Below are 22,852 nucleotides of genomic sequence, written 5' to 3' on the forward strand. Positions count from 1 at the left end.
ACGAAGCCCCCGGGGCTGCCAGGAGTTCTCTGTCTCTTTCCTGGCATGTCCACCGAGTGGCCAAATGTTTGGTCTGCCATCCACTGTCAGGTGTCCTCGTCTCTGAGGCCCCAGGGAGGGTGCTCCATCCTTTCCTGGTCTGGTGTGCTAATTTCTGAGGCCTGTTTTATTTTATGTGCATGGATGTTGTGTCTTTATTTATGTGCGATGTGTGCATGGTATCAAATGGTTGTGAGCTGAGAATTGAACCCAGGTTCTCTGTAAGAGCATCGAGAGAGCTTTATGGTTGCACCATCTCTCCAGTCCTTAGTATGATTTTAGTGTGCCCATGTGCCTGGCTAAGTTTCCAGGGGGTGACTCTTTACATTTAGGAATAAGCTATCTGTCTTTGCCATCGGGTAGGGCTGCCCAGGCAGTGGCTGGAAGGTTGAGAGAGCTGTAGCTCAAGAGTGCTGCTGAGGAAGCTTACTGGGGAGCAAGGAGTTTATTAGAAATATTGCCACCACTGAAATGAGACACTAAGAACCACCACTGTTTTACTATAGCATTGTCTGGACACCCCATTCTTTTTTTTTTTTTCGAGACAGGGTTTCTCTGTAGCTTTTGGTTCCTGTCCTGGAACTAGGTCTTGTAGACCAGGCTGGCCTCGAACTCACAGAGATCGCCTGCCTCTGCCTCCCGAGTGCTGGGATTAAAGGCGTGCGCCACCACCCCCCGGCATGGACACCCCATTCTTGATCCTAATTATTAGGGTCACCAAAGGATTAAAGGAACCAGGGCACACCCTTGAATAGCATGTCGAAACCTCCGGTTCAGCATGACAAAAAAAATTAATTTAATTTAAAAAATTTAAAACTCTCTCTCATAAAGAAAATTAAGATTTATTTTTACTTACGATTGTGTGTGAGATGATAGGTTTTCTATATTCGGATAATCAGTTTCTTCACCGGCGCAATAGATCAAGTTGAATTAAAAAGTAAAAGACTAGGTGGACTAGCTTTATTTGGGCAAAGCACTTCCAGGTGACTCTCCAGCCCCTGGAGTCGGCCTGAGCTCTGGCTGGGGACATCTATATATTCAGCCCTGGTAACTGGCCCAGGGATAGCCTGCAATCTGGGTCCGGGGGCTGTGTTTGGTTTCTCAGGGAAAAGGTCACCTTTGTGTTTCTGTGACTGCCCATCCCATCCCTAGTTTGGAGTAGGAAGTGGAAGAAGAACCCTGGGTCCTTTCTGTCCCCTTCTGGGAGAGATCTCTGGTAGGTCTGCTGGTCAACAGGCTCTGTGCTGGCCTCTGGGAACAGGGATGCCCTCTCAGGATTTTTGTGAGGAATAAAACCACAGGTGAGTGTCCTTTGTCAGTTTGCCAGGCCCCTAGTGGTGAAGGAGCCCAGGGCCTCCTGCAAGCTCAGCACAGGCCTTATCCCTGAGTGACACTTGACTCTGGCAATGAGCTTTTGGTGTCTCTCGTGGGCTTGCTCACATATCAGCTTTCCCTGAGGGCCATCATCCAGGTACTTAGTAGTGTGGGAAGGATGTGGGAGGGCTCACTGTTTACTATTGTATGTGAAGTCAGTGGGTGACCAGCCTGGGTTGGGGGTAGCTGGGAGAGAGAGCAACAGAGGGCAGGGTGGCTAGACAGGCAGGAACAAGCCGTCCTTTCCTCGCTTGGACGCCTGGCCACTCCTCTCCATACCGTTCGGGTTTCTTCTTCGGTGTGAAGGCTAAAGCAGTCAGGGCCTTGAAATATGGAGAAGCCCAGGCTAGACTGGAGAGCCTATGTGCTGTCTCTGTGTAGGGCTCAGGGACCTTCCCAGGCATTGCACGGGCCCCTCTCCTGGGATCGCTTCTGGCACCTCCTTCCCCAGGCTCCTGCCAGCTTCATACTGTCGTGGTCAGGCTGGCCCCAATGCTTGATCCCCAGGCCCAGGCTGCCCCTCCTGGTCCCCAGCCAGTCTAGGAGCCACCTCTCATGACCTTGGGCCCTTCCTAAGGGCCTGGCACCGGCCTCGCCAGAACCCAGCCAACTCCCAGCTTTGAAACTGGATAGTTGATGCCCAGAAGGATAAAAGGCTCTTTGCGTGGCCCACTGACAAGCCGCAGGTGTCACGTCAGGCCTGCCTGCGTACTTGCGGTCACCCTGGCTTTGTGTCATTGCAGGGACTCGAGGGGGCCCTCCACCAAGCCGCAGCCTGGCTCAGGGGTGTTTTCCCTCATTGCCCTCACAGGGCTAAGGAAAGAAGACATTGCTCAGTTTAACAGTAAAATACAGGAACACTCAGGCCTCTTGGCAGCTAGAACACAGGCATGTTCCTAGGAAAAGGGACATCAGAAAGTCAGCAAAACCTTTGTGCCTGCTGAGGGGACAGTCAGCTGCAAGCCCTTCCACAGGAAAGCTTGAGAGAACTGTGGAGTTTCTGGCAGCGAAACAAAAAATCCTGGCTGTCTGGGGGAGGGGCAGGCAGCATGAGCTCCAGACTGGCTGGTTAGGCTAGACGTTTCCCCTCCCCTCTTCCTCTCTGTATAGCCAGGGACTGGTTACCTGGACACCCACTTGCCTCCTAGAATGGCCATGAGTGGCCTCTGCCTGCGTGTGACCAGCCAGGCAGCACACACCCTTTCCCCAGGGTTTCTCAAAGAGGAGGAGGTGAGGCCTCTGTGGGTACTGGAGCCACAGTGTCAGCTGCCTCACTGGCTAATCTGTCATTTTGCTGTGTGCTGTGTGTCTGGCTGTGTTGAAAGCAGGATTAGGGCTGAAGAAGGGACTAGAACACACCCTGTCCCCACCTAGGCCGTGGACTGTTCAGGCCAGTGCCTTCTCTGCAGCTGATTAGTTCCAAGGGAATGCACGGAGGCTTATAGTAACTATGAACTCTTTGGTCTCTTAGCTCAGTTGTTTATATTTTAATAAATAAAATATTCTTTTATTTTAATAAAGCTTGTCTGAAGATCAGAGAGTAAAACAGCCCCACTTACAGACCAGGCAGTGGTTAACACACACCTATAATCCCAGCAGACACACCAGTTGCCATAGAAACCGAGCAGTGCACACCTTTAATCTCAGTCCTAGAGAAGATTATAAAACGGGAGGAGTCAGCTCCCAAACAGTCTCATTCTGAGATTCCTGGAGTCAGGATGGCCATTTTCGGACTGAGATCAAGGTAAGAGCCAGTGGCTGGCTGCTTTGCTTTTCTAGTCTTTAGGTTGAACTCCAATTTCTTTCTCTGAGTGTTTATTAATCATGCTTCATTAGTTGGGTGTGGGCTGAGGGCTGGTGGGGATGAATTGTTCATTCTGTCTATTTCTGTGTCTCTTCTAAGTTTTTTGAGACAGAAAGTAGGAGCGGGGCTGAGGGTGACTGACACCCAGATGGCAGAGTATTTGGCCAGCTCTGAGTCCTCAGTGCTGCATAAAACTGGCCTTGTGAGGGTTGGGGAGATGGCCCAGTGGTTAGGAGCACTTGCCTTGCAGGAGAGTGGTAGCACACACTTTAGTCCCAGCACTCTGGAGGCAGGGGCAGGTGGATCTCTGAGTTCAAGGCCAGCCTGGTCTACAGTGTGAGTTCCTGAACAGCCAGGGCTACACAGAGAATCCCTGACTTCAAAAATAAACAATCAAACAAAAACAAACAAAAATTAGCGCTTGCAAAAGATCTGGGTATGGGCTCAGTGAGATTTAGGTTTCAGGACTGGGCAGGCTTCAGTGGAAAATGCTGCTGAGGAAGGCTTAGGGCGCATGACTGCAGGGCAGGAGGCCCCAGGCCACAGCTACAACAGCGTACACTGTGCCAGGCGTTTTGGGCTCCACGATGATTCACACTGGATCCTAGGACAAAGGCTGGCTTCAGTGGAGGGTCCTGGCTCAGAAGCCAGGGAGAATGAGGAGTGAATGGCCTTCCAGCTTGAGTGAGCAGAACAGAGGCACTGGTCATGTGTTCAGGAAGCACTGAGTGACCAAGGGGCCCAGGAGTCGGCAGGCAGGTTTCCCTAGGGTGCTGTGATCAGGGGACCAAGGATGGGGCCGCATGAAGATCGTTCTCCAGGTTCCCCAGACCTTTGCTGAAGTTGTAGGACACCCACCTGGGCTTTGGAAATGGCAGTTCTCTCCTGTCCTTACTGGGTGACTTCAGGCAGGTGTCGCGACCTTCCTGGGCCTCAGTTTTCTATAGAACTGGAGCTGGTAACAGAACTACCTAAGGCTCGAGGAAACAGTTAACTGACAAGCTGCTCCCTGAGGCACCAGGGTGACATTAACTGTCTTAGGATAAACGCACCCAGAGAGGCTTTTGTGGAGCACAGGGCCCCTCCCTACAGCCCCTCTCAGTCTGTGTTTTCCTTTGTTTTTGAGCTGGAGTTTCTCTGCGTAGCTGCAACTGTTCTGGAACTTGCTCTGTAGACCAGGCTGGCCTCGAACTTAAGAGACCCACCTGCCTCTGCCTCCTGAGTGCTGGGATTAATGGTGTGTGCCACCGCCGCCCAGTGTGTGTGTTATTTTTTTAAGGGAGAGGTACAAGAGAGGATCTCAGAGGCAACCTGGAAGAGTCTTTCTCTGGCTGGAGAGGTGGCTCAGTGTTTAAGAGCACTTGTTCCTCTTCCAGAGGACCCAGGTTCAGTTCCCAGCACCCACAGGGTGGCTCAAAGCCATCTGTAACTCTATTTCCAGGGAATCCAACAACTTTTTCCAATCTCTATGGGCACCTAGCACTCATGTGGCTCACATACACTCTCATACAGGCAAAATACTCATATGTGTAAAAGTAAAAATAAATAAAATGAAAGAAAGAGCCTGCTATTGTCTTCCACCATGGAGGACTCCGGGATCAGACTCAAGCTGCCGGGCTTGCCAGCTAGTACCCTTACCCACTATGCCATCTTAAAGCCCATGCCAACCCTCCTCCCCTGTTTTTGAGACAGGGTCTCATGTAGCCCAGGCTGGCCTTAACTCCTTAGGCAGTCAAGGATAACCTTTGAATCTCTCTCTTCCTGTGTCTACCTCCTAAGTGGGTACCACACAGGCCTGCATCCCCACACCGGGTCTGCTATGCTGAGGCCGGATCGCAGGGCTCCCTGCACGCCAGGCAAGCACTCTACCAACTGAGCTACAACTGAGCCCTGTGATACATTTTCAGCATTTAGCTGTTTCCTTACTGTTGGGACCATTTGGAGTCCTGGCCTCCAGCTGCTCTTCCCTGCTAGAGATCTTCACTTTCCTTCTGATTTGAGTTACTGAAAGCTGTGTCAAAGTTGTTTACCAGCTCTGCTTCACGAGCGCGTGTTGCCTTGCCTTGAGGATCAGAGGATAAGGTTTTCACCTATGGGCCCACCTGACTGTTGGGTATATAAGCCTCCATGGGTGCTATTGAATAAGGGGCTTCTTACCAGCGACTAGAGGTCCGTGTCCCTGTCTCTCTGTCTGTGTGTCTTTGTGTGTTTCAACCTCCAGCCCCTTGCCTGAAGCTCGCGAACTGTATGGTAGCGCACAGAGCACAGACAGGCATTGTGCTCTGCACCTTACAGCAATGAACGGGGTTAGATGCAAGAAGATGCCGAGAATGGTACCAAGTTAAAAAAAAAATCCCTGAGGGCTGCAGAGATGGCTCAGAGGTTAAGAGCACTGACTGCTCTTCCTGAGGTCCTGAGTTCAATTCCCAGCAACCTCATGGTGGCTCACAACCATCTGTAATGAGATCTGGTGCCCTCTCTGGCGAGTAGGCATATATGCAGACAGAACACTGTATACATAATAAATAAAAATAAAAATCTTAAAAAATAATCCCTGAACCCCATGCAGAAGATTATTGGTCAGGCCAAGCTGCTCTGTCCAGCTCCAGCTCCAGCTCCAGCTCCAGCAACTTCCTGTGACCCCTGTTGCTTCTGCTTGTGCTTTCTCCAGCAGGGCAGGGGCAGGGTAGACATCTCCAGGGGGTAAAGGTCAGAGTTCAGGAAAGTGGGCAAAACTCTGCAGGCTCCTCCCACAGCAGGGAGAGCTGCATCTGGGACCACTTCCTCTTTTCTCACTCTGAAAATAGGACCCACCCTGCAGGGCAGTCTGAAGAGATGGGCACAGATTTCAGGCTGTCCTAGCCCTGCCTCGCCCCCAGGACAGGGAATGTGGAGTGTGCTGGTCAGTTGCCTCCCTCCCAGCTTCTGGGGTAACTGAGGACCACCCTGCAGCCTTGCAGGATGGAGCATGCCGGCGGCAGCGACGAGAAGCAGGCTTCAGTGTGCAACCTGGTGGCTGTGTTTGAGAACAGCAGGTACCGGTGTTTGGGGAGGGGTCAAGCCCTTCTATTTGCCTGGTTCTTCGGGTCCTGCCCTGGGTTCTCTCCCAGGTGCCTTCAGGACAGGTGACTGGCAGTACCAGAGACTGCTCTTGGGGCCCTGAGCTGGACAAGATGAACAAATAGCATGCATTGGGGGATCCCCAACACACACACACACACGCACACGCACACACACTTCCCACTCAAACCAGGACACAGTTAAGTGGCTGTCATTGAGATGGGAGCCAAAGGGCAGGGCACAGATGACATGAGACTGGACAGGGCCAAGCAGAGCCAGGCTCACACTGCCACCATCTCACAGGCCCTTTCATACGGGCTCACTCTAATGGCCCCAGGGTTCTGTTCCCATCGTTAAAGAAGAGGAGGCAGGGGTGGGGGGTGGGACCAGGTTCTTTACATTTCTGAGCTTTGGGACCTGTGCTGAGGCTTGCATCTGAAGGGGAAGGACAAAGCCAGGTGAGGGAGTGTGTCCTAGGTGGTCTTGGAGGGACGTGAGTGTGGCATGTGGAACTGCTATGCAGACCTGGGACTTGGGAGTGTCTTAGGTACCACTCTGTGGAAGCACACCCAGATATAAGTTGGCCTCAGGAGGCTTAGGGGAGACTCTTTGAGAAGCAGAGCCTGAAAGATGGGAGGGAGAGGCTGGACCCTGTTTGTGCTAGGGAGTTCCAGAGCCTGGATGCACCACAGGGGTTCTAGCTGAGGCACCCAGGCCTCCAGTTGCTAGATGCTGGGTGAGGCAGGTTTCTTCCCTGGAGGGCAGCTCTCAGAGGGGGACTCTGACACCAGTGCTCCCAGCCCTAGGGAGCCATGAGAACACAGTGCAGTGCCTAGGGGCAGGGACAGACTTCTGCTTATGATAAAAAGTTCCCTCCTCCCACAATGCAAGACCACAAGCTTGGACTGGGCAGGCTCCATGCTGTGTGCAGGCCACAGAGTCCCATGTCATGCCAGCAGTACTTTCCCTTCTGAAGCTTTGGCAGCTGACCCTTCCTCTCAGGGGCTTGGCCAAGCTCATCCTATTCAGCACCCAGGACAGTTCCCCACCACCCCAGCCGTGGGACCACCACACTCAGTGCCGGAGGGTGGGTAGGCTCGTGGGCTTGCCAGCCCCTGGGGTACCGAGGCTGCACCTCGCAGGTGGAGTCACCCTAGACGAGAGCAGGTCACAAGAAGCGTGTTCAGAGATGAGGGAGTCAGCCTACAGAGCGAGAGGTGCCGTGCAGGCTTCCCTGTGGGGCCCTTGGCACCAAGCTGATCTGAAACTAAAGCCTGGGGAGGAAACAGCCACAGGCCTGAGTGCTTGGAAAATACAGAAGCTGAAACCAAATGCTGAAGAGAAAATCTGAGACTCAGCACACTCCTGACCCGCTCAGCTCCCCTTACCCATGCCTCCCTGACTGCAGGCCATGAAGCCAAGGAACTCAGTTTTCAGTGCCTGGAATGGGCCCCGATATTCCTGCTACTGCCTCCATTGGGCCCTGTGACCCAGACAATCACCTCAGTTCTCAAGAGAAAAGGCACATTCCTGTGGAGGTTTGGACCCCAGCCTGCACAATTTGAACCCCTTCTGAGTTCTCATCCTTCTGCCTCGGTTTCCACAGCTGCAGCATGGATGCAATGATACTCTTTCTCTTTGGGTTTTGGAGGTTTTTTCCAACCTGTCTGGCCTCTATTTCCTAGGCTTTTTCATGGGGATGCCTACCTGGTGTGCTTCCCTGCACACGCCTAGCAGGGAGCATTGCCAGGGCAGGCTTCTTTGGTCTGTAGAACTGGTATATGCAGTGGAATAAAACTGAGGGTCAGACCCATGGGGCAGGGGCCCTGCTCCCCAGGCTGCCTTTGTCCCCTGGTAGTGGTGTGAAGGGCATGGGTTCCCCTGAAAAGCCCCAAGTTAGCATCTGGGTCCTTCTATATTATTCTATGGTTTCCACCTTCCCTTGATCAGAAGTATAGACATTAAAACCGGCGTGAAGTCCAAAGGTGAGGGTGACCCTGAAGGTGCCCTGAAAAGCTGTGTGCCAAAGGAGAATTTCTCTAGACGTGGTTGCATTTGAAACAGGGAAGTATACAGTTCCCCAAAGAATAAAACAGTCCACGATGACTCATTTGAGAACCAGTGCAGTTCCCTCCCAGAAGGGTGTTGGTGGTGCCGGAGACATGGCTCAGTTGCTAGCCATGCTAGACCCTGGGTTCTGTCCCCCACACCAGGCACGGTGTCCCATGCCTATCCCGGCTCTAGGGAAGTCAAGGCAAGAGGAACAGGAGTCCAAAGTCACCTTCTGTAGCACCTGCACTATGGGATGGTACACGAGCCGGGAACTAAGCTGCAGACTTAAAAAAACACACACACAGACAGAGACACGGGTCATCCCTGATACAAGAATGCCCACTTTATTGTGCTCAGGGACAGCTTACATAGGGCTCTGGCCACGCCCCAGCTCTCAGGGTCTTTCAGCTGCAGACCCACCAGCCTACCATCAGGGTCTCATGCTCAGAGCAGCTGCAGGCTGCTCAGACCAGAGGAAAACAAGTTGTTTACAGGAAATTCAGGGTCTGGTGGTCCGTGGTCCCCAACAACCTTCCACTATAAAGAGGGCCAAGGCCAGCCTGTGATGCAGGAGATCCTGGCTCAAAAGAGAGGGGGGGCAGGAGGGCTGAGGAGAGATGCGGAAGTCTTGGCAAGTTCCCACGCTGTGCCAGGCACTTGGGGGCCGTGAATACCAGTGACTCACACCAGTCACCTGGAGGGGACCCTCAAGCATGGTTTGTTCTTAGCAGGACAGTGGGAACAGCACCTGGATCCCATAGTCTTGATGGCCAGCCCCATAGCCCCGAACACCAGCTGCCCCTGTCCCCAGGGCCTTGGGAGGCACCTCCTGCTGAGGAGGCCTTGAAGTCTGAGCTCCGACCAGTCAGCAGGACATATCTGAACTCCCTCAAAAATAAGCTAATAAACGGGGCTTGGAGGAAATCCTGCCAGCCTGGGGCCGGGCCAGGGCCAGAGGCACAGGTGAGGAATGGATCTCAGGGCTGCTGGCTCTGGTGGGGGATGGGTAGGAGGGCCCCTCAGCCTTCCATCCCTCTTGCTCTTCCTGCCTCCTCTCCCTCCTCTTCCAGACAGGACCTTAGAATGTAGCCCAGGTTGACATTAAAGTTACCTTCTCCTGCCTCTACATCCCCAGTGCTGGGATGGCAAGTGTGTTCCAATAAGCCCAAGTCCCCCTCTTCCTATAAGGTCACAAGCCACATTGGTTGGTGGCCCTCCCTTACAACCTAATGTAACCTTGTAGCCCCCTACCCCTGAAGAACCAGAGACTGGCTCAGCTGGGAAGCCAGGCACCTTCTGCTCCATGTTTGGAGAACTCCCCAGCAGGCAGCCAGGTCTCCTCCACTGTGGCTCCTTTGTCCCTGGCTCCCATGAAAACCCAGATGGAAGCTGCCTAACCTTAAAGCCTCAGCCCACGAACTAGGCACCCCTCTAGGCTGTATCCTAAGAAGGCTAGTCCAGGGCCAGACCTGGTGCACTGTGGGAGGGCAGGGATACCAGAGGGGGTGCTCACTGGGCACAGCCACAGTGTCCTCTGAGGAGTGGCGAGCCAAGTGACGATCCTTCTTCCCCGCTCCCCTCTTAGGAACCTGAGGAGAAGAGGGTTGTGCAAGAGCTTCTGGAGACAGAGCAGGCCTACGTTGCACGCCTGCACCTGCTTGACCAGGCCAGTGGAGACTCCCCAGCACCCTCCATATCAGGAATGCTGACAGCAGCCCAGGGCTTGGCTTTGACTCAACCCACTGACCCTCGGGTGGGGTTGGGCCAGCATCGGAACTGAGACCCTTAGCACCACAGGCACTGCCTTTGTTCCTAACTGGCCTTATATTAAACACGGCAGCCCTGTCTGGTTTCCCCAGGTTGCCCTCACCAGACACCCCTCTTTTCTTATGGTGCTTCAGCCAAGGGAAGCCCAAGGCCCCCAGATGGCACAGATGGAGCTGTTTCCCTTATTCCCTTGGCCATGTCCTAGGAATTCCTGGCTTGCCTGCCTGTCTGTAAAGTAGCTGGAATCCATTCTCCCCTGGCCATCTCTCCCAGGGCTGTGGCTAGGATGCAAATCTGGCTCTGCTGGAGCTGGGTGTCCTCCTGGACTGGGGGGTGTGGATGGTGGTTCCTTCTTAGAAAGGGTATGACCTGGTGCCGGTCCCCTGCACAGGTGTTCTTCCAGGAGCTGCTGAGGGAGGCGGGCCGCAGCAAGGCCTTCCCTGAAGACGTGGTACGGCTCATCTTCTCCAACATCTCTTCCATCTACTGCTTTCACGCTCAGTTCTTCCTCCCAGAGCTGCAGCGGCGCGTGGATGACTGGTGAGGTCCCAGGTCTCAGTGCCCCACCTTGATCAGGGGCCACAGACCCAGGCTAGGGAGCCTGTGAAGCAGTGAGTGTAACGCTGGCCATAACTGTCTCCTAAAGGCCTCTACTCCTTGCACAGCTGAGGAGGAAGGGGGCAATTCTAAGTCCCTGGACTTAAGAGGCCATGGATGTCATGAGCCCAGGAGCTCAGAGTCTAAGGAGAAATGGGATCCTCAGGGTGTCGCTCTCCCCTGCACCTGCTCCAAGCGTACTGGAAAGGCTGGGGCCAGACTGAGAGCCTTCCCTCCCCGACTCAGGACAGCCACACCCCGCATCGGAGATGTGATCCAGAAACTGGCCCCGTTCCTGAAGATGTACAGCGAGTATGTGAAGAACTTCGAGCGTGCGGCGGAGCTGCTGGCCACCTGGATGGAGAAGTCTCAGCCCTTTCAGGAGGTGGTTACTCGCATCCAGGTGAGGGACGCAGGGGTGGAGCCTGCATGGCCACCTGGTGGGCCTGCCTCATTTCCCCAGGCCAGGCACCCCACTCAGATCTGGGACCCTGCTCTCCGTCCCCTCACCCTTTTGCCCCCTCTCCCCAAGCTCAGCGAGGCCTCGGGCAGCCTGACCCTGCAACACCACATGCTCGAGCCGGTGCAGAGGATACCGCGGTACGAACTGCTGCTCAAGGAGTATGTGCAGAAGCTGCCAGCCGAGGCGCCAGACCGTGCAGACGCCCAGAGTGAGGACACCATGGGTCCCAGGGAGCTGGGGTGGAAGGCAGGCTGCCATGTGTATACCGAGGACCTACTAAAATGATTCTCATGACCTCTGTCATTGCATCAATCACTGGCACGTCATACATGTTATCGACACCAGAGCCACAGTTGACAGACAGCTCAGTAAGGCCCCGAGAGGTTAAATGACTTGCCAGGGTCACACAGGCCAGAACGGAGCAGGGCTGGGATTTGAATCTACATCTGTAAGGTGTACCTTCTAGGTCTGGCTTTGCTCAGGGAGTGGAGATGATTGCTGAAGTCATACATCTAACCACACAGCTTCCCGGGGGTCTCGGTGCCCCTCTCCTAGGAGGTTCCTGCCTTCTAGACCCTCACTATGCTGGCCTGCATGGGCAGGGCTGTGCTGTGCCTGGTGGTGGTTATGGCAGGTCCCCCAGGTCATATTGCGGCACCCCAGCCTGCAGGTCTCCAGGAGTAACTGCATCCTTGCTCCCTTGCTAGGAGCGCTGGACATGATCTTCTCAGCCGCACAGCACTCCAATGCAGCCATTGCAGAGATGGTGAGCAGCCCGTCCTGGCGTGGGTGTGGGGCATTCCCAGATGCATCAATCTCGCCCAGGGTACCTGTCCCACGCTGCCTCCTTGCCTCTGGCTCCCTCCTCCCATCCCCACCAGGCACATTATCAAGAAGCTGGGACCCTGCCCAGTAGGCTGAAGGTGTGCCCCATCTCCAGGAGCGGCTGCAGGGCCTGTGGGAGGTATATCAGCGCCTGGGCCTGGAGGACGACATGGTGGACCCCTCCAACACCCTGCTCCGAGAGGGCCCCGTCCTGAAGATCTCCTTCCGACGCAGCGACCCGATGGAGCGTTACCTGTTTTTGGTAGGGGCTGCCAGGTTCCACTGTCAGGTGTCTGCTGGGAAGCAGAAAACCAGAATCTGAGTCCTGGCTGACTTCTAAAGACAGCACAGCCTGAGGGAATTAGGGCAGTCACCAGGAAGATCTGCCGGACTGACCCTGGCAAAACCAGGATCTCTGGACATCCAGCTGTATGGCTACCTTGAGGTCAATAACCCTGGCTGCTCTGGTCCCCTAGTGCTCAGAGGGACCCTTCAGAGTCCGTTGGTGCAATTGGGGGCGAGACAGCTACATTCTCGCTCCTTCCTAGATCACCTGTGTAGACCTGTGCGCCAGCCTTAGAGTGTGGCCAGGGGAAGGGGAAAGGTTATGGTCAGATCACCCGAGAGAACCTGAGCGGCTACCCATACCGCCTGTGTCTCCCCAGTTCAACAACATGCTGCTGTATTGTGTACCCCGCGTCCTCCAAGTAGGCGCCCAGTTCCAGGTACGGACCCGCATCGACGTGGCTGGCATGAAGGTGAGCCATCCTCCAAAGAGGACCCAGGGTGGGGGACAGTGGGGGGCAGAGCAGGTCCTTGGGGGGAAATGTGAGCAGAGCCCTGCTGTCCGGCCTTTAGGGGGCAGCATAGCTTATCCCACGGCAGTGCACAACCCTGGCAACTCCCTAGCTTTCCTTGCTATGGGCACCATTGCTGTCCACATGGCAATGTGTGACCAATGTTCTGAGTGGCAGGTCCGGGCGGGCCTGATGGGCCTGGCGGCCTGATGTGTGTAGGCTCTTCTGTACTGTGTGCTGCTGGGGACGGCCCCCCTGCTTGGGATGGCCCCCCTGCCTGGGATGGCCGGCAAGCATTCTGTTGGGTCTTACCCCATGCCTGGAGTCCTGCATTTCCAGGTGACAACAAGGGACCCTGATGCTCCTGCCCATGTGCTGATGTTTGAGCAGGATTGGAGAGTAAGGCAGCCCTGGCCACTGGCTGGATGTGTTCTCATCTAGAGTGGAGCCCAGATGAGCAGGGTCAGCCCCCGCCGCCTCCTCCATCAGACCCTCTCCACAGCCCTCTGCTGCAGCGTGTTTCCTGGATGAGGTGTCTTCTTATCGTCTAAGGACAGTTATAGATAGGGCTGGGGATGTGACTCAATTGATTGAGCACTTGTCTGGTGGATTCCATCCCCTGCGCTGCACAAGCTAGGTAGAGTGGGCCACCCCTGGAATCCCGGCCCTGAGGACCCCAAAGTCGGGTAGTAAACCCTCCCTATAGTACCCAAACCAGAGAGGAAAGCTCAGAGGTACTGAGTCTGGAGCCCAGGATCTCGCCCCCATCCCCACCCCATGGAGAGTTCCAGGGGTAAGAATACCTTCTGAGGGTTCATAGTGTCTTCACCTGAGTTGTCTGGAGTCTTTTAAGTGTGTGGCTCCACCTGAGACTTATAGCCTCCATCCTGAGATGGTCAGAGAGTCTCAGAGACCAGAGTGTGAGCAGGCATGTCTGAGAGGGGCCTTTGGTGAGCAAGACTGAGGGAGGAGGTAGACAGAACTACGGATAAGAGAAAGATATCGGAAGGACGAACTCAGCCTAGAGAGTGTCGGAGGCCGACCGACAAAGGCAAGATACAGACACCAGGGCCGGTGTGATGGTACATGATTTTGATCTCAGTTTTACGGAAGTAGAGGCAGGCAGATCTCTGTGAGCTTGAATCTAGACGGATCTGCTAGATAACGAGACTAAACTAGTCTACCTAGTGAGTTACAGGGCTAGCCAGGGCCTCATAGTGAAACCTTGTCCCTAAAGAAGGGGAGGACCCAAAGGAGGCAAAAGCTATACAGACCAAAGGAGATTCATAGCTCGGCATGGAAGTTCACACCTGTAATCTCAGCGCTTGGGAGGCTGAGACAAGAGGATTGCTGCAAATTCAAGGACAGACTGAATTGTGCAGTGAATTTCAGGTCAGCCTGGGGTGTACAGAGAGACCACCTCAAAAAACAGAGTTTGTAATGTCTCTCAGTTGGTAGAGAGCTTGACTAACGTTCCCAGAGCCCTGGATCGGATCCAGGCAACCAGTAGCCCAGATGTGCTGGCCCACACCTGTAATCTCAGCATTTGGCAGGTGTTGGCGGGAGGACCAGGCCGTCATTGGCAACATAGTGAGGTTAATGCCGGCCAAGACCACATGAGAACCCGCCTCAGAAACAGAAGGGTGGCTGAGAAGGCCACGTGTCCCTCGTTGCCTGCTCTTGGCTGCCACCCTCTGGCGCAAGCCTGTGTCTCTTGTCAGTGGCCTCACAGTACCCTCTGCTGGATGTTGCTGGGCACAACGGGTGAAGAGCAGGCTAAAACAAATGGGAACCATTTTCTGACTCAGGTTTGAAGGAATGTGGCTTGAACCACTCTGGGGGTTCTTCCAGTCTATGGTCTGGTAACAGGACCACATGGTTCTCACAAGGTGATTGTGCCCATGGTGTGAGCCGGTCCTGTGAAGGAGGAGAGGTCACAGAGGCATGCCTTTCCAGAACCTCATATCCAACCGAACAGGTGCAGAAGGGCACCTTATCGCAGGGGTGCCATCTGTAGCCAACTGTGACATAGCATAGCTCGCGTATTTGTAGCGAGAGTTGATCGGCAGATGGCAGTCAAATGCCTTGTTCCAACGAGATCTGGAGATGAGCCAGTTGGCCAACAGACGCCAGGAAAGCCTTCTGAAGCAGGGAGTCCTTTGATGATGGGCACAAAGACCTGAGTGGGCTAGAGGAGCCCTGAACTGAGCCAGACCCAGAGAAGGCCAAGCAGGCTAAGATGGCCCAGCAGGGCACCAAAGACTGAAGCTGCTAATGAGGACCCCAGAGCATCTCGACCCAGGCAGGGAGTTCCCCAGGGGTCTCCCTTTCCTTTCTACCCTGGACCCCAAGCTTTGGGCTTCCACCTTCTTTTCTTGGCCTCTCCCCTGACAGGTTACAGCGTCTTCCCAGGCCCCCCATGCTGTCCCTCAGTGAAGTCATCCTTCTCTCTCCAGCCCGTCTGCCCCCAGCATCGGGTCCAAAGGCCTGAGCTGCAGAAATGCTCGGCCCCATATCACCCAGGCTTTACCATTCGTCCCTTGTGCACGGTGGCTGTGTGCAGTCTCCACCGTTCATAGGCCTCCCCTAGGCAGGACACAGGGTCCAGACCACGCCCAGTCCTTCCCAAAGGACAGGCTGAGCAGAGAAGCCTGGCCGCTGCGGAGCAGTAGGAACGCAAGCCCCAGGCTCTAGGCTTGGGTCTGGCTTAGGTTCCCTGGGCCAGTCTCTATGAACACCTGGGGAGGACTGGGTTGGCTGGACTTTGGGGGAGGGGTGAAAGTATTCATCCAACCTCGCTCTTGATGGCAGAAACCCAGCGTTCGGTGCCTCATTTTCCCCTTGAAATGCAGTCTCAAGCCTGCTCTGAGCTTCCAGTTCCAGCACCATGTAAATACGGATGAGATCCACTTCCCAGGATCCCTCTGAGAATGACCGAACTTTTTATGATGGAAATATTTAGGCCATGGGAATAGTCCCGTAAGCTTTCACAGACCCGTCTTACTTTGAGGTCCAGTTTCTGTTTCTGGTGACTCTCTGGAACTGTCCCTCCACTTCACACCAGGTCAGCTTCGATGCTGCTGACAAAATCTCGAAGGCTTCAGTCCAGTTTGTGTAGAGTTGAGTGCCTGTGCACCGGCCTGGGTTAGGGTTGTTCCTGCCTGCAGTGCTAGGTGTGAGTGAGGGCTGTTCCTGCCTGCTGTTGCGGGGTGTGAGGGTTGTTCCTGCCTGTAGTGCTAGGTGTGAGTGAGGGTTGTTTCTGCCTGCAGTGCTGGGTGTGAGTGAGGGCTGTTCCTACCTGCAGTGCTGGGTGTGAGTGAGGGCTGTTCCTGCCTGCAGTGCTGGGTGTGAGCGAGGGCTGTTCCTGCCTGCAGTGCAGGGTCTGATGCTCCTTCCTCCACGGGCAGGTGCGGGAGCTGACTGACGCTGAGTTCCCACACTCCTTCCTGGTGTCTGGAAAGCAGCGCACGCTGGAGCTGCAGGCCCGGTAGGCACCAATGGGCAGGGGCTATGGGAGGCCGGCAGACAGGGCGGGTGGGTGCTACCCTCTGCCCTGTTCTTTCCTTCCGTGCAGGTCCAGAGAGGAAATGATTTCCTGGATTCAGGTATGGACACTCCAGGGCTACTTGGGAGGGAGGGGAAGGAGGGTGTATGTGTGCCCCACGCATGAGTGTGCTTAGCTGCCCCCTCTTCCTGTGGAGTTTGAAGTCAGCCCCGAGTTCAAATCCTGCTGTGTCTCACTGCCTTGCTGGGCAGTCTGGAGCAACTCCTGTCATTTCTGAGACTCAGTTTTGACGTGATAATTTGGAGCTAGCACTCTCCTCCTGTGGTTAGAGTCCGGGCCTACCTGAGGTGGGGAAGATACCTGGGGCGGCTCTCACCCTCCACCCTCACCTCCACTCAGGCCTGCCAGACAGCTATTGACCACGTCGAGAAGCGGAGTGAAACCTTCAAGGCTGCTGTCCAGGGACCGCAAGGGGACACACAGGAGCCTAAGGTAATAGGAGCTTCTGTACCCCAAGGCCAGGTCGCAGGAACAGAGAGTGTCCCCTACCAGGATTGACATGAAGCGCTCCAAGGAAGCCCTTCCACCCGACACCACCCTCAGGTGACCCAGGGCCAGTTTCCTAGTTAGCAAAATCTGTCTCCGAGCCAGGTGTGCTAAAATGCCAGCCCTCGGGAGGGAGAGGCAAGAGGGTCAGAAGTTCTAGATTGTCCTCCGATATTTTGTGAGTTCAAGGCCAACTCTGGCCACGTGAGGTCCTAACTCAAAAAGACCTTCAAAAATAAAATTCTCCGCCTTTAGCTAGGCATGGCACTAGGCCTTTAGTCCAAATTCCATGACTCTGAGGCCAACCTGGCCTACACAGTGAGTTCCAGGCCAGCCTGAGCTACATAGTGAGACCTGTTTCAAAAACAAAGCCAAAATTTCTGCTCCACCTTGAGTGGAAGTGTGTGAGGCCAGGGACGACCCCTGCACAGCCCAGGCCTAACAACCAGAGCTGAGCCTATCAGAGAAGCAGAGAGAGAGGGAAGTGAGTGGGCTTTTGGCTCTGAGCTCTGGCTCTCCGGGTGACAATCCTGAGTTGTTCGACCTCCCTAGGCCTGTTTCCTCCTCTATACAGTAAGAATATTAGTAGGTAGATTACCTCTGAAGCTGCAAGGCTTTCAAGGGGTGCAAGACGCCTCAACGTGCCCACCCAGCCAGATGCTCTCCTCCCTCAGCCACAGGCAGAGGAACTGGGCCTCCGAGCGCCTCAGTGGGTCCGAGACAAAATGGTGACCATGTGCATGCGCTGCCAGGATCCCTTCAATGCCCTGATGCGTCGGCGCCACCACTGCCGGGCTTGTGGCTATGTGAGTATGCCTGCAGGGACTGGGGACCCAGCCCAGGACCTGCCTTTGCCCATGCCATTCCTGCCTCAGTGTCAGGCTCCAGCTGGCTCCCGGTCCTGGCCAACTCGAGTGTCCACTGCCCTGGCCTTGCAGTGCCCAGTATGGTGTAGCAGTGTGCTACCTCCCTGCTTTCTTGGGATAGGAGGCGGCTCAGAGGGTGAACTGGCTCCCTGAAGCCTCCTTCAGTGGCTCTCCTATTCACTGAGAGGGTCTCTATCCCCAGGGAGGGGAGTATCCACCCACCACCCACCACCTTTCCGGTCCCACCATCTGGCAGGTACCCCAATCTCATTCTCTCTCTCCCATCCTCTTATGTGCTGCCAACTCCACCTTCTTGTGCAGGCCTCAGTTTCCCCACATGACTTAAAATAAAATTTTAGAACCTGGGAGAGGGGAAAAAGGAGGATCTGGGGTTCATAGCCAGCCTGAGCTATAGAGAAAGACCCAGTCTTAAGTCTTTAAAAAACAACACTATGGCCAGGCGGTGGTGGCGCACGCCTTTAATCCCAGCACTCGGGAGGCAGAGGCAGGCGGATCTCTGGGAGTCGAGGCCAGCCTGGTCTACAGAGTGAGTTTAGGACAGACAGGGCTACAGAGAGAAGCCCTGTCTCAAAAAAACAAAAATAAATAAACAAATAAATAAATATCGAAAGGTTATAGGAAACAAATTTCTCAATAAAGGCAGGAAAGAGCTGGCTCACTACTTAAGAGCACTGAGAGAGGACTCTGGCTCCAGGGGATCCAACACCCTCTTCTGGCCTCCACAAGCACCCACACGCCTGTGGCATACACTCACACAGACACCTATATGCACATAAATAGAAACAAATGTTTAAATTTCTCAATCAAAGCCTAATATCCACCCAAGGCACGCAGGCCCTGGGAGTCCCCATCCTGACTCCTGGGTGTCTGGGGCTCATGATGTCCTCTTTAGGGAGCCAGTGAGTCACTCTTTCGATTCGTGCTTGGCTGCCAGTTTCTGTCTCCCCTTTGTGCCTCGGGCACCCTGTGAGGGCGGGGTACACAGTGACTCCCTGAGAGTGGCCACACCCAGCATGCCTGGGGCACCCCAGTGTTCCTCGGAGTCACACAGCACCCAGAGTTTCTGTTCACATCTCTCTACGCAGCCTTACCTAGTATCGCTGAATATCTTACGCACCACCACCCTTAGGGGTGAGCTGGGGTGGCTGGACTCCCCAGAATACTCCTGCCAGGTCTTCCTGCCCCTCCGTGCACAGACTCCAGCAAGATGACAGACTTCCTGTTTTTTGTTTGTGTTTTTGAGACGTGGTCTCACGGAGTCCAGACTAACCTTGAGCGTTTCTTCCCCTCCTGTTCCTGTACTCAGTCATGGCTGCCGCCATAAAATAGACAGAACCTGCAAGAAAGATTTTTCTTGCAAATGTAAAGTGGCCTTGAACATCTTTAACCTCCTGCCTCCACACAAACGCTGGGATTACAGGTGTGCGCTAAGTCACCCATCACCCGCTTTCTGTGATCCCGGGAATTTACCTTGGGCTTTGTGCGTGCATTCTCCCAACTGAACTACATCCCTGGCTCTAAACTGTGGGCCTGTCAAGACGCTGAGGGCGCCTGCGCTGCCAGTTAGCTGTGTGGCGTAACCAAGGCACTTTCTCCTCTGCGTCACCCTGCCCTTGTGTCAGTGGAGGACAGAGTCCCGCCTTGCTGGGGCCAGTGAGGTGCTGGCAGCTACCGGCTTGCCCTGCCGAGCCCTCCAGGACCCAGCTCCAGGAAAGAGGTTCATGGAGGGAGCATGGTTAGTTGCGCAGAACCCTGGGCCTTCTGCCTGGGCTCCAGGGGCCATGCTTTCTCACCCCACCCCACCCCCCCGCTGCCCCCATCCTCAGGTGGTCTGTGCCAAGTGCTCCGACTACCGAGCAGAGTTGAAATATGACGGCAACAGGCCCAACCGCGTCTGCCTGGCCTGCTACACTTTCCTCACCGGAAACGTGCTCCCTGACAGCAAGGAGGACAAGAGGAGAGGCATCTTGGAGGTGAGGGCTGGCAGCATCCGCCCCACTCATCCCTTCCCGGAAGATTCTGTCCTAGGTTCTGAGAAACAAGCCACCATGTCCCGCCTTTCCTCATCTTTCTACACACAGGCAGCCCCATCTCCTCCAGTCCAGCCAGCCTGGGCCTGACAGCAGCCAGAAGTGGCTATGGACTGTCGGCTACTAACCAATCTCTTCTGCCCCCTGTGTCCCCATCCAATAACAGTGCGGCCCCTCTGTTCCAGTTCACGGTCCCAGGCCACCCCGCAGCTCTGCACAGTAGAGCCAGGAATGTGTGTGATGGATGGGGTACCCAGGCTCCAGTCAGGTCGACTGCAGGCAGTGTCCTCACTAGAAGGGGCCTCAGAAAACCAATCCAGAGAGGTGACCTGCTTGACATCCTACAGCTCTTTCTGACCTCTGTGATCTGTGTGCACCTTCAAAGTGTCCCGGGACCACTCCCCATCCCGTGAGCCCTCTGTGAATTCCAGTCAGGTTCATCTTTGACTCCCAAGTGCAGTGTTAAAACCCAGATGCTAGCTGGCTCCCCTATGTCCCCCATGTCGGCCAGAGAGGTGTATTCCGCAGTCCCTTGGGAAAGAAGGAAAAGCTGGCCTATTTGAGCCGAGACTGATTCCAACAGGCAAGTTAGCACCTTCTCACAGACTGCAGCCCCTTCCTGTCCCATGTATCCCCTCAGATCAGACCCTGACTAGGCAAAAGATCTGCTTCTGGAGTCTCATGCCTGTCAAACCCCAACTCTGTCCCCTGAGCAGCTCGGGATGTCACCCCTGGCTCTGGCACCTATTCCTGTTAGCACACACACACACACACACACACACACACACACACACACACACCTACCTCATCTCTCTTGCAGTTCTGTCTGTTGTGGGGTCAGCATGAACCAGCCACATGGTGGAGTGTCTTCACACTCCAGAGACAAATGACATCTTCATTCCTTGTAGTAACGTGCAGAGATTAATTAGAGCTAGTGAATGTCGGGAGTGCGGACATATGCCTACTACTCCAGAATCTGGGGGTGCAGGGAAGAGGTTCAAGGCTATCTCCTGAAACATACCAACTTTTAGGTTAGCCTGGGCTATGTGAGCCTCTGTCTCAGACAGAAAAAGTGGCAATAATCATGAAGTTCCCTGGCGTGTCTGGTCCCTGACACCTTGAGAGCACTCTGTCACCTGACTGTCCTCTCTGCTTTCAGAAAGACTCCCTGGCAGGGCCTGACCAGAGCCTGGTGTGCAGCTTCCTGCATCTCATGGGGGACAAGTGGGGCAGGAGCGGCCCCCGGGGCTGGTGTGTGATCCCCCGAGATGACCCCCTAGTGCTGTATGTCTATGCAGCCCCCCAGGTACGCCATGCTTGTCCCACCTAGGCCACCTCGTTCTCACGGGGTAGGGAGAGGAGGGCTTAGGGTACTATTTGCCCTACAGGGACATGGTATTCTCAAGTTAGAGTTTACCTTCTCTGTCTTCTGACAGCCCCCCCCCCCAGCTCCCAGGGGGCTTCTGCGTGAGTAGGGGTGTGTGGCTGTCGGGAGCATTAGGGCTGAAGCGGGGCACTTGGCTTTCTTCTCCACCAGGACATGAAGGCTCACACCTCCATTCCCCTGCTGGGCTATCAGGTGACGGCGGGACCCCAGGGGGACCCTCGGGTTTTCCAGCTGCAACAGTCCGGTCAGCTGTACACCTTCAAAGCCGAGTCTGAAGAGCTGCAGGGCCGCTGGGTGAGGGCTATCAAGCGCGCGGCCAGTGGCTGGACCCCTGAGGGACCTGACGAGGAAGACATGTCTGACTGAACCACGGCTGATGTTTCTCAAGAACCTTGCCCATGGCAGCCTTTCCGGGCTGACCCCACTGCCCTGTCACTCCACGCCAAGTTAGGTTACTCTGACCCATTCTGTCATCCTTGTCCAGATGTTCACCCCGACTCTGTATCCAGTAGATTCAGGTCCTTTACTTCAGGAAGACACAACCACGTGTCTCAGCTGGCTGGGGGCAGGAGTGTCCCTGAGCCATGAGATCTTCATTGCTGAAACAGGGAAGCGTGACCAGTGTTGTAGCTTAGCGGGTAGAGTGCCTGCCTAGCACATACGAAGCCCTGAATTGGGTCCTCAGCATGACACACGCTGGCCATGGTGACACACGTCTGTGAGCCCAGCAATTGCACAGGTAGAAGAAGGAATACCAAAAGCTCAAGGTCGCCCTTGGCTGCATAGCGTTACAATCCAGCCTGGACTACATGAAACCTTGCAAGCACAACACACACACAACACACACACATACACACAAATCAAAATAAGCCAGGTGGTAGTAAGCTGGGCGGTTGTAGCACACAACTTTAACCTCAGTACTGGGGAGGCAGAGACAGGCAGTTCTCTGAGTTTGAGGCCAACCTGGTCTACAGAGTGAGTTCTAGGACAGGCAGAGCTACACAGAGAAACCCTGTCTGGGAAAAAAAATCAAAATAAAGTATGAGAAGTCCCAGGTACCCAGTACCCATGACTGTTAGCACCCTTGTGAGGGTCTCAGCCCAGGCTGTGAAGTAATCACCTAGGAGGTTTGGAATGGTTGTGGAAAATAGACACCAACTGACTCTGAAATTAAACATTGTCCATGTCTACTAGCAAGGCTTTTTATTTGCTTGGTCTGGGAAGAGGGGGGTAAGGGAACTTGGGTTGCTTCCCCTGGAGGGCAGTGTGCGCTGGGCTGCATGGCTGTGGAGGAAGCAAAGATACTCGGGGTACCTGCCACAGCCAGTGGGACCAAGCTCACAGCAGTAAGCTTACTGTGGGGCCTCTGCGAGTGAGCATGCGCGTGTGTGTGTGTTTTGAGTCAGGGTCTTACTGTGTAGCTCTGTAGCCCCGACTGGCCTGAAACTGTAGACTAGGCTGGCTTCACAGAGAAGCCTCTGCCTCCAGAGTGCTGGGATTACAGGCACACGCCACCAATGCCCTGGATGTTTCATCTGGACTCTCTGAATCATTATGAGCCGAGACTCCCGTTTTCCAGATGAGGACATCCATGCAGGGAGAATGACTAATTGCCTCCGGGTCACACAGGTATGAGAGCAAGTCATTAGCTCAGCGAAAAGAAGGCAGAGAAAGGAGGGAAGAGGAGAGTGGGGGAGATAGGGGTGAAATGGGCACCTC

General features: G+C 54.8%; 1 protein-coding gene across 2 annotated transcripts; it reads left to right on the forward strand.

The window, feature by feature from the left end:
* The first annotated feature begins 6,024 nt into the window (after positions 1–6,024).
* Positions 6,025–22,326, forward strand: Fgd2 (FYVE, RhoGEF and PH domain containing 2). 2 transcript variants are annotated; one of them, XM_075979741.1, is made up of 16 exons: positions 6,025–6,252; positions 9,058–9,292; positions 9,915–9,995; positions 10,488–10,636; positions 10,940–11,096; positions 11,226–11,364; positions 11,864–11,922; positions 12,097–12,243; positions 12,647–12,739; positions 16,186–16,265; positions 16,353–16,383; positions 16,683–16,775; positions 17,504–17,635; positions 19,543–19,689; positions 20,906–21,052; positions 21,284–22,326. In XM_075979741.1, exons 1-16 carry the CDS (start codon positions 6,179–6,181, stop codon positions 21,497–21,499), a joined length of 1,980 nt encoding a protein of 659 aa, XP_075835856.1. In that variant the 5' UTR covers positions 6,025–6,178; the 3' UTR covers positions 21,500–22,326. The 2 variants fall into 2 exon arrangements, with proteins under 2 accessions (XP_075835856.1, XP_075835857.1); XM_075979742.1 differs by having other exon boundaries at positions 9,061–9,292.
* Positions 22,327–22,852: the final 526 nt, after the last annotated feature.

This window comes from Microtus pennsylvanicus, chromosome 7 (assembly GCF_037038515.1).
Source record: "Microtus pennsylvanicus isolate mMicPen1 chromosome 7, mMicPen1.hap1, whole genome shotgun sequence".
In the NCBI taxonomy this organism is placed as follows: domain Eukaryota; kingdom Metazoa; phylum Chordata; class Mammalia; order Rodentia; family Cricetidae; genus Microtus; species Microtus pennsylvanicus.

Bases quoted from the DNA above. Each gene is read 5' to 3' on its own strand.
- Fgd2 (XM_075979741.1), top strand. From the start codon at position 6,179: ATGGAGCATGCCGGCGGCAGCGACGAGAAGCAGGCTTCAGTGTGCAAC. The intron at 16,266-16,352 runs GTAGGCACCAAT...CCTTCCGTGCAG, and splicing joins ACGCTGGAGCTGCAGGCCCG to GTCCAGAGAGGAAATGATTT. The intron at 16,776-17,503 runs GTAATAGGAGCT...CTCCTCCCTCAG, and splicing joins GGGACACACAGGAGCCTAAG to CCACAGGCAGAGGAACTGGG.